The sequence below is a fragment of the Vanellus vanellus genome (assembly GCF_965231255.1).
Source record: "Vanellus vanellus genome assembly, chromosome: 16".
In the NCBI taxonomy this organism is placed as follows: Eukaryota; Metazoa; Chordata; class Aves; order Charadriiformes; family Charadriidae; genus Vanellus; species Vanellus vanellus.
Window position 1 is genome coordinate 8,101,366 of NC_138921.1, and position 11,302 is coordinate 8,112,667.

The 11,302-nt window shown below is 42.1% G+C and overlaps 1 protein-coding gene across 1 annotated transcript in view; it reads right to left on the reverse strand.

The window, feature by feature from the left end:
- ARVCF (ARVCF delta catenin family member) overlaps positions 1-11,066 on the reverse strand; it is a gene marked incomplete at both ends in the record, with an annotated part of 171,403 nt that extends 160,337 nt beyond the window's left edge. Inside the window, one exon of the mRNA XM_082491809.1 lies at positions 10,851-11,066. Coding sequence (XP_082347935.1) covers positions 10,851-11,066 — 216 coding nt within the window. The remainder of the gene's footprint in view (positions 1-10,850) is intronic.
- Positions 11,067-11,302: the final 236 nt, after the last annotated feature.

The window sequence follows — 11,302 nt, forward strand, 5'->3', positions numbered from 1 at the left end:
AAGAAAATCTTTGCCTTTCAATTGCTTCCAAAACCTAATTCAATAAAAGTTCACACAAAACAAAAGAACTTGTGACTCTTCAAGGCAAATGAAACTGCATTCTGAGATGCTTAAGCTCAATGTGGTCATTGCTTTGCACTGTTATAACCATTAGCATAAACCAGTTGCTGTCCTGCTGACAAACATTAGATGGCACTTTGGAATTCAGCAGTTACCACATAAAGTTGCAGAGCACATATACTTAAGAGATAAAGCGTGAGACATGAAATTGAGGTACTGCTGATGACAGAGAGAAAAGTGAGATTACCGCAAAGGGAGGCATCTTTGAGCTAAAAGATATATTTTCAACCTGCACATGTAAAACTAGCAAGTAATTAAATTTTGAAAAAACATATCATTGTGTCAGAAAGAATAAAAGAATTGTTTCCTTACTAGACAGAGGGTCAGTTTCTCAGTTGCTGGGTTACCTTTTTTAAACTTTTTCATGAATCCTTTGGGATCTACTTTTTAAACTAGACTTGCTGACAAAGTTTTACACAAACACTTCTCAGATAACGCATCAGATTTTGAGTGGATTCTGCTGCATGCCAGCAGATCTGAGCCTCAGATAACTCTAATAAGTGGGGTTTAGGTGGTTCACTTATCAAATAAATCCCTTCTGGAAAGCACTTCACAGCTTCTGATGCAGCGGGTCAAATCATCTTAGCTGTTGCTGAACTTGATGCTAATATTGCCATTTGCTTTCATATCCACGTTTTTACCATCTAAGGCCCTAAATGAAGACTGAAGAACAATCCTAGGGGAGAAGCTGTAACAAGAAATAGAAGAACCAGGAAATGTAAATTCTCGCAGGAATACTCCTCGAGTCCACCTTTCGGAGGCTCTCCTATGATACACACCATGATTCCTGTTGCACAAACTCACTTTTTTTGTTGTTGTTGTTAGCCTTGTGCATTCTTCCTGCAGTACAGGAAGCAGGACTTCTTTTGGAATTTGGGTAATCCCAGCAGAAAGGCAAACAGCAGGAGCTCCTTGAGCTCACAGTGGTGCAACATGCCATGCTGTCACTTTGGGAAGTCTCTATTTGAAACACCTGCAGTAATGCCAAGAGAGCCAGTGCTCTGCCTGAATGCCTGTAAGGTGCAGGCTGGCTTACAATACTCTCTTAAGCCATCTGCAGAGCTACCAGCAAAAGAGCCTGACTCTCACTGTAAACCAGGAGTCGATGCTTTCGCAGAGATGGGACAACATCCATAACAAAGGCAACAAAAGGTCCAGCCTCCAAGCTAAACTCGACAATGATCATCTCCAGCACAGCAGAAGCCAGGGACGGGATCCCACCTCCTGCACGGGGAACACACCACCCTGAAAAGTCGCTGAGTAACGGCCTCTGGTCCAGTTCGTAACTGTGCTGGGGTTCGTAGCTACTGCAAGTATCTCTCAGCTCACACTGAATTCTGATCTGAGAACTCACTCTCCCATGGGAATCATATTCCCAAATCTCCTCCCTCCCTCCTTCCCCCCCGGAACCTTTGAATAGTTGCATGTATGCAGAAGCTGAAACCTGAGCCAGGTCATTCCTAGAAATTCAGTAAGACTACTCATATGTACTGAATTTACAGGCCAGGCGGATGGCACAGCTAGTGGCTGTAGGCCAGAAGAACCCAAGAGCTGAACTGCAGAGACAGGAGCCGAGAGCAGGGGCAGCGGGAGGTGGCTGGAGAACAGGCACTGTGTGACTGACACCCGACCAGACTGGACCCCGGAATCACAACTTGTATTTCTACGGCTTCAACTGGTTTTATAAAGGAATTAGGACTATCCCTACACATTCTTTCAACAATTTGCAACCTGCTCAGTACTAGCAGAAGTAGAACACGCACGGGTTAACTACCGATGAGTTTTTTTCTGGGTATTTGGCATTATAACAGGAAATAGTACTGTCATAGCGGGGAGCTGTCATGAATCAACAGCATTGTTGTCTGTACCTGACCTTACCTGTAAGGCAAAAAAAAAAAAAAAAAAAAAAGTCATTTTCCATGCTGTCAGTCCCTTAATATGAGCACAAATACGTTACACAACAAAGGAAGCCAAGAGGCAGTACAAACTCGAACTAATTACATAAAACTTTACACACAAAGATGGAGCTGTATGAGTTGGAGAGGAGAAAAAAGGTAAGCTGATGACTCAGTGCCACTCAGAACCCATTTTTGCTTCTTCTATGCATATGTTCAAACATATATACAATATTAATGCACCCATGTTCTTATTATCAAAGCACTGGAAACAGTCTTTATAGTCAAACAGTCTGCACTATGCCAGGGTGGAGCAGAGAATCTTAAATAAAAGCAATGAAATACAGACAGAAGGGTTAACGTTGCTTAAACTGTAAGTCAGAAAGGTTAACTTGATGTTATTTTCTTAGAAAAGCAATTTGAGCTAATCTTGTATTTTTTAAAATTCTCACCACGTGTTCTGCTGTGCTTTAGAGTTCACCTTTTACTTGAAAACTGACCCTCAATTCACAAAATGTTATTTTTGGCAGAAGTCACAGGTACCTCAGATTAACATAAAGACTGAAGAATATTGGTGCTTAATTATAGCAAGAAAATACCTGCTTAAAAAATAAATTAAAAAAAAAAAGGAAAATGTGTTTGTTAGGTTTTAAAACAGGTGTTACTTCTCTGGCACAGAACTTAAAATATAAATGATCCAAATCATAACTATGAAAACATTCTGTAGCTTTTTTCGATCACCTGATTTTCCTTGAACAGCTATAATCACATTTACAAAGTGAAACCCAAATTTTATTAACTTGGTTGATTATTGACATTTCAAGATACCCTTTTGGGGTATCATTTGCTGTGAGGGGGTTTGCAGATCTTTTTGGTGAGGGTGTTAACAGAAAAAAACCCACCCAACAGTATGTGATTTCTTTTAAGTTTCTCATTCCCACTTACCTCCCTGCCTTCCTTTCAACTCTATTTTGTTAATACCTTGGTTAAACACAAAGTTAGGGAACACTTGCACCAATACTATATATCAATTTATGAAAAAGCATGGTCAAATGTATGTCAGATCTGGAGAAACATACGAAAAGAGCTCCAGAGGTAGGACACTAATTAAACATAACAGAGAATTTGGAGCCTGTGCTTATTAGCTTATCTCTTAAAAAATGAATAATCACAGTAGCAGTAAAAAAAAGACTAACTCAAAAACCTCATCTCTTTTCCCCTATTTGTATTTAAACAATTTATTATTGTGTGTATTTCCTTACATCAGAAGCAACTGCTTTTGCATTGCTCTAACTCCACCATTTTGGGGATGGCCATATATAAAAGGGAACAACCCGCTAATAGGATTTAGAATCATAGAATGGTTTAGGTTGGAAAGGACCTTGAAGATCATCAAGTTCCAACCCCCTGCCATGAACAAGGACACCTCTCACTAGCCTGGCCTTGAACACCTCCAGGGATGGGGCCTCAACAACCTCTCTGGGCAACCTGTTCCAGTGCCTCACCACCTTCACAGTGAAAAACTAATGTGAACCCTAATGTTCAATCCGAAACTGCCCTCTTCTAGTTTAAAGCCATTCCCCCTTGTCCTATCACTACATGCCCGAGTAAAAAGTCCTTCCCCAGCTCTCCTGTAGGCCCCCTTTAGGTACTGGGAGGCCGCAATAAGAACTCACCCCGAGCCTTCTCTTCTCCAGGCTGAACAGCCCCAACTCTCTCAGCCTCTCCTCATAGGAGAGGTGCTCCAGCCCTCGGATCATCCTCGTGGCCCTCCTCTGAATGTGCTCCAGCAAGTCCATGTCCTTCTTATGTTGGGGACTCCAGAGCTGGATGCAGTACTCCAGGTGGGGTCTCATGAGAGTGGAGTAGAGGGGCAGAATCACCTCCTTTGACCTGCTGGCCACACTTCTTCTGATGCAGCCCAGGATATGGTTGGCCTTCTGGGCTGCGATCACACACTGCTGGCTCATGTTGAGCTGCTCGTCAATCAGCACACCCAGGTCCTTCTCCTCGGGGCTGCTCTCCAGCCATTCCCCGCCGAGCCTGTATTTGTGCTTGGGATTGCCCCGACCCAGATGTAGGACCTTGCACTGGGCCTTGTCAAACTGCATGAGGTTGGCTTGGGCCCACCTCTCCAGCCTGTCCAGGTCCCTCTGGATGGCATCCCTCCCCTCCAGCGTGTCTACCTCGCCAAACAGCTTGGTATCATCGGCAGACTTGCTGAGGGTGCACTCAACCCCACTGTCCATGTCGCCGACAAAGATGTTGAACAGTACAGGTCCCAGTACTGACCCCTGAGGAATGCCACTCGTAACTGCTCTCCACTTGGACATCGAGCCGTTGACCGCATCTCTTTGAGTACGACTGTCCAGCCAGTTCCTCATCCACTGAGTGGTCCATTTGTCGAATCCATGTCTCTTCAATTTAGAGACCAGGATATCATGTGGGAGAGTGTCAAACACTTTGCACAAACCCAAGTAGATGACATCAGTTGGTCTTCCCTTGTCTGCTGCCACTGTAAACTCTTTGTAGAAGGCCACCAAATTTGTCAGGCATGACTTGCCCTTGGTGAAGCCATGCTGGCTGTCACCAATCACCTCCTTTTTTTCTACGTGCCTCAGCAGAGTTTCCAGGAGGATCTGCTCCATGATCTTGCCAGGCACAGAGGTGAGACTGACTGGCCTGTAGTTCCCCGGGTCTTCCTTGTTTCTCTTTTTGAAACTAGGGGCTATGTTTCCCCTTTTCCAGTCGGTAGGAACCTCGCCAGACCGCCACGACTTCTCAAATATGATGGCTAGTGGCTTAGCGACCTCATCTGCTAGCTCCCTCAGGACCCGCGGATGTATCTCATCAGGTCCCATGGACTTGTGCATCTTCAGATTCCTCAGGTGGCCTCGTACTTGATCTTCACCTACAACGGGCGGTTCTCCATTTTCCCCGATCCTCGTCTTTGCATTCTGCGTCAAGGGTAGTGTGGCTGCAGTTCTTGCCAGTGAAGACTGAGGCAAAAAAGTCATTGAGTACCTCAGCTCTGTCTCTGTTCCAGGTAACCAGTTCTTGCGTTTCCTTCTGGAGAGGGCTCCCAGTTTCCCTAAGCAGATTTTTCAAGAGGCCAAAGTCAGCTCTCCCAAAGTCCAGGATGGTCAGCTTGCCACGCACCTTCCTCACTGCCTCAAGGATCCCAAACTCGACCATTCATGGTCACTACAGCCCAGGCTACCCTTGAGTTTGACACTGTCTACCAGCCCCTCCTTGTTGGTAAGAACAAGATCCAGCATAGCTCCTCTCCTCGTTGGACTTACAGAAGAAATATTAGCAACAGTTTACTTACCATACCTGGCATCACACTAATTCTTCCAGTTTAAAGAACAGAGAGAAAAAAAATAATTCACGTCTATAGTGAAATAGTTAAGCTAGTACAAAATGACTGTAGAGCAGGCTCCAGTGAATCATTACTAAGCCTTTATAAATGGCATAATCACAAGCCCTATTTCAGAGAAATCTGTCTCAGTCACGTCTAAGGGACCAAATTATTGTGCATGGCCTTACAAAAGGTACAAACAGCTGAGTTCTGCCTCCAACACCATATTTACACCACGTTAACTACTGCAACTGCACAATCAGGCACAGGGCTGGCTTTACAAGTGACAAGAGAGAAGCTTGTATAATAATGTATATTACTAGGTGTAATAGCTACATAAATATGAGATATTAAGCTATATTCATTGGTATCACATCATGCTGATTCTGCTTGGTCTGAGTATTAGAAATTTCATACAATGCACTTGCACCCTTTACCGTTAAGAGTCTCAGCAAGGCTGACTCTTACATGGTGTGGAAAAGCCCAACAGGTTGATAGGACAAAACCTTTGGGGCTGCTGGCCAACCGCCAAGTCAAAAATTGATCAGTGAGGCTGGCTGGATTGAAGCTTAAAGTCAAAACGGGATCCAAAACTTGTATTTTGCTTTTGAAAACAAAATAAGCTATTTTTATCACTCCTTTTAGGGGAAGAAACTAGTCACTAAACCCAATTTAACTTCGAGTTGCAGTCACAGGTCTCTTGGGACATGTTGACTGACAGACCTCTAGAAAGCATACCACAAACCCTATAGCTTATTCACTCCTCAGCAGCCTTAACCAACTGTGTGGCATCAGGACTGTAACGGAGCTTCCTTCTTATGGGAACTACTCTTCGATGTGTAAAAAGTGTGCCATAAAGTACAGCAGAATTCTGTAAAACTTGCAACAAGGCTACAGATTTAATACCACTAGGTTTTAAACAAAAACAACATTCTAAGGAAAAAAATTGTACACCAGAGTGAATTTATGCTGACAGGCTTTTTTAATAACAGGCTTTGTAAAAAGTATGTGGGAATATCTATATTATACTAACATATATGCACGCACACAATCTCCATTTTGGGTTTGATCTAGTCCAGTACCTCCTTAGCAAAATGTACTAGATGAAATATCTAAAAAAAAAAAAAACAAACACAAAAACACCCCCAAAAAACCACCACAGGGAACCTAAAAGAATGCAAATAACAGTCAAGTGAAATATATTTTTAATTATTGGATATTTTTGTCAGTGCAAAGACATCTCAGATCAACTTATGTTACTTCTTACAGGCATAAGCCTCTGCACCAGCATGCAAGGGGCTGATTTCTGTTATTTATACCACGTGGAATTTGGCAGCTCCCACAGCTTTCCCACCTGTAAGAAGGGGACAATATCTACCTTTTTTATAACGGCAGCCCCTCTCAAATCCCTATAGGTCACTGCGAAATCACTGAAGTCAAAGTATTGTTACAGTGTGTTCATTGGGAAGAGAGGTTTATTGAATGCTGTGCTTTATTTTGGTTATGAAACACTAACAGGAATGGAAATTGTCAACGTGTACCAATGAGGAAAGAATCTTTGAATGCAAACATTGTTGTTCAGCTCCCCAGCTGATCAGACTTGACAGAGCTTCTCTGAAACCCATGGAGCCGTGCCAGTTTAAACCAGCTCAGGATATAGCCTTGTGTTTAATAAGTTTCACATGTCTGATGTTTTAATAAAAGTAAAAAAAAAAAAAAGATAATATTCTTTATTATTAAAAAGTTATGCTCTGACCGGTTAGCTGTCCAGTGACAATGTGGCAGCTTTGGGTGTTCAGCCCACTGCAGTTCATACCCCACACACGCACTTTCACAGCTCCACCCTGCCCGACTGTGGTTCCCACTGGGAAGAGCAGCAGACGGCTTATTTGAAAAGAAGTGAAAAAGAACCAGGTAGATTAAACTAAACACCTCACACATGAAGAGTACTTTGATTTATCAAGGTTGTAAAAACCATTACCAACCAGACACTTTTAACATGTAGAAGACACGCAGTAGGCACTCCTCACCAGTGACTTAGAAGTGTATTGGACTACACCTGCACTGGTCAACCGATAAGAAGGCAAAGACTGCCACGGCTCCCACAGCTGGGGATACTATAACAAACAGAAAAATATTTTTTACATCCTTTACTGCAAAAATTAGAGAAGCAAACACAAATACACATTAACAGACAGCTTTGCTTTTTTTAGTACAACCAGATTTTCACTTTCAGAAACAAACAGCCATGGCCAGCCACATGGCTCCCACTGCTCAAAGCCAGAGTAGGGAACAGAGTCAAGAACAACCTTAAAAAATTGAAGGATTTTAAGGAGAATTTTATTAATCAGATAAAAGTTCTATGATTAAAATTTCATTAAATGTCACATATTTCAGAATAATGCAAAGATTTTCACTGAGTAAATAATGACCTTTTGTCCAGCGGGTTCTTGGTCTGGAAGAGCACTTAACTCGACCACTTCAAAATCTGCAGGAACGCATGTATAACATTGCACATCCTCCGAAGTTTCCAGAGGTGAAACACCCTAATTGATGTCCCTGCCTGTACACTCCGCAACACACTCAAACTGAGACCAGCCTTTAAGCCTGGGGAATAGGTGGGGCAGAGGTTACATGTACCCACGAGTCCAGCAGCACTGACGGCGCACAGCACTCCTGTCCCCCTCCGCCAGAGCCCCTGTGGTCACAGCTGCCCGTCCCCCTGGCACGAGCTGGATACTGCCTCTGCCAGGACAGACAGGCGGGTACAAAACCTCTGCACAGCCTGCAGGTTCGGCGGGCACTGCCTTTTACAGTGGGCTACGAAAACACGAGGGCTTTGGCCACTACCTCAATAAAGGACTCTCACCAATAATAATGGGAGACATTTCAGCAACACTGAGGACCTCTTATTGTGAGACAGTATCTCCCAGAAACCCCTCCTATGGGAAAAATTCCCATTAAACAGTAGTCTCAGCTATATCTGATTAATATCCAAATAAACCATTAAAGATTAGTAATCAAATTCTCTTATTAAAAACAACTTTAAGATACTTTTTAGAAAAATCCCCCACATTTTCTTAATGTAAAATTAAGAAAAGATACTTTTTAGAAAAATCCCCCACACTTTCTTAATGTAAAATTAAGAAGTCTATGCATGCATTTTTTGGCAATTCCAGCACATCCCTAACCTCATTTGCAGATCTGATATTTCTTTGTCAGAGGCCAAAAGACACAATGCCATATACACTCCCAGCAAATGTCAACAAATGCACCACCGTTCACGTCTTCCATTCGAGGATTCTGAATTCACACTGAACAGGCAGAATTCACCAGTGAGTGAAGTGAAGGAGGTGACTGAATGGGCTGCTTAGGACAAGGAGCTATTGTTATGGAATGAGCTTAAAGCTGGTATTAAAAAAAAAAAGGAGTGGCTGGCAAAAAAATCCAGAATGAATTAATTAGAATCAATATTTGCATAAGACCTTGATTTTGTCTTTTGAGGACTTCAGAAAACTGTTACACTTCTGGCACATTGCCTATATACTATTTTTCCTTTTCTAAAATTAAAAAAAAAGAGCTTAATTTTCTTTTCTAAGAAGGGAATAAGTTCAGGAGCATACATTACAAAAAAGTACAGAAAGAGACTATTACCAAAGCCCTGACTCTACACACTTCCCTAGCAAATCCCTTTGACAGATTCCACTTTGACAATCAAATAACATGGAAAACTGATGCCTGGTTGTGAAAATCCTTAAAGATTCCTTGGCATTCTCATCAAATGGAGTTAACCCCCATTTGTTGCCCAAATACTACTCAGAATAACTAGATTACATACTAGATTACATACCTATGCAACTTCCAAATGGAAAAGCTACTACTTGAGTTATTTTTTAATATTACTTACAATAAAAGTACTTTGTGTACTCTTCACAATGAAATGCAGTATGTAATAGTAAAGATGAAATCATTATATATTCTGCATAAGACTGAATGCACAGGTTTCATCCTTCATTTAAACACTACTTAATTAATTCTAGTAAGTCAGGGAAGAATTTGGCCCTCAATACATTTAATGAAAATTTACACAAATAACCTTAATTGTGCATATTTACCTATTCAACCATTTCATTTCATATACAAACTACTCTAAAAACCTCAACACTAATTGTTTATGAACTAAAGCTCCCTCCACCACGCAGTGGCAATGGGCTGAGTGTACACAGATTCAGTCTGGGGTCCCTTACAGGGGCTGCTTCTCCGTAAGAGTCACATAGACCCCAGTAACTTAAACTCTTTTATTAAGTTTTCTTGGAAATTGTTAGACCTTAAGCCATAACACTGCAGAAAACTCATGCTTCATCAGTTTTGTGGGTAAGGAATTTCATTCTGGAGCTATTAATCAGGCACTTTGCACCAAGTCATTCAGAAAAAGTGAAGGTGAACTCGTCCTTTTTCTGTAAAAAAATACGTAAGCACATCTCCACTCTGCCGGGCCCAGCCGCTAATCAAGAGGATAACCACCTCCCGGCTACTGTCAGGCTTTTAGCCTAACCACTGCAGGCTGCTCCTTTCACGTGAAGTCCCATAGTCAAGCATCTACACGTACAGAAACATGGCAGCCGTTAATAGAAAAGCTGTGCTACCATAACATAATGTAAAGTCTACTTGAATACAGCTCAATGCGAGTATAATTGTAAAACAGTCTGGTATAAGCGGGAAACAACTTTCAGAATCCCCATAGCCTGGAGTTTCTCTCTGAATTGAACAATGTTTTCTTAGGAAACAGACCTTCACAAACAGTACTATTGCTTCTGCATGACTTACCTTGCATGTCAGAGTGATTTGAGAGCTTAAGTAATTTAGACACGTCAGTAGTTTATCATTGCACATTTAAACAGTTAAAGAACACATATCAAGCAAAACAATATTTGGAAAACTGGGGCTACCACAAAGCCAGTTTGCATCATTAAAATAAAGTCCATCGATTCAATAAACATAAGAAACAAATTATGAAGTCCTCCCTACACAAACAATAAGACTTCGCAGGAGGGAAATCCCCGCTTTTCATGCTGTTGCCTCTATTCAAAGTCCAACTATTTCTAATGGAAATTCTGTTTGCTATGGAGATTATGATTCAGCCTTCTTTTTCAATCACCAGTACATCACCATACTTACAGCAAGTGCACAGATTTAGAGGAGGGTGTGCAGATCTCTCTTTAGGGTTTAATAGTCAAGGATGCATGAGTTTTTAAAAGCATCCCATGAGCTAAGAGGAAGTAAGAGCAACGTCTAAGCTAAGGCTCTGAAGACTGAGCTACCAAATTAATCAACAAAGCATACTAATTCTGGGGTATCAGAAGACAAGCTACAAAATGAAATGCGGACAACAAACATGATGCACCTGACTTTCTGGAACGGGAAATTCTGGTGTAGGTGAACTCTAGCAACAGGTAAAAGGAGCAGGCTGTTACCTGCAGTACCAGCTGCTGCCAGGCGGTTGCCAGTGGCTGCCCATTGCCAATGTTGCAGATGCTCACTCGGTCTGCTGGCTGACTGGCACGCTCAAGTTGCAAGGAGACATTGCGCCGCTCTTCCTCAAGTGCACGCGTAAGCCGCTCGAAACGAGCTTCTTGCTCTTTAACAGACGCTAAAATGCTGGCAGCAGACCTGATATCATAGTCATCCATGATTGTTTTCAAATGCTCCTGCCTGTTAACTGACCAGGGCAAATGGAAAGGGTTGGGGGGGGGGGGGAGGGCACAGGTTAAAAATAAAAATGCACATTGTTAGTCACCCTACTAAAATACTGTTCCCCCTAAGAAGCAAACTGCAGTGCTCTGAAAATAATTCCTTTACATCCATTGATTTGATTTTAAATTAAAGTAATTAATCCAAGGCTTCCCTGTTCAGAACAGAAAAAAAC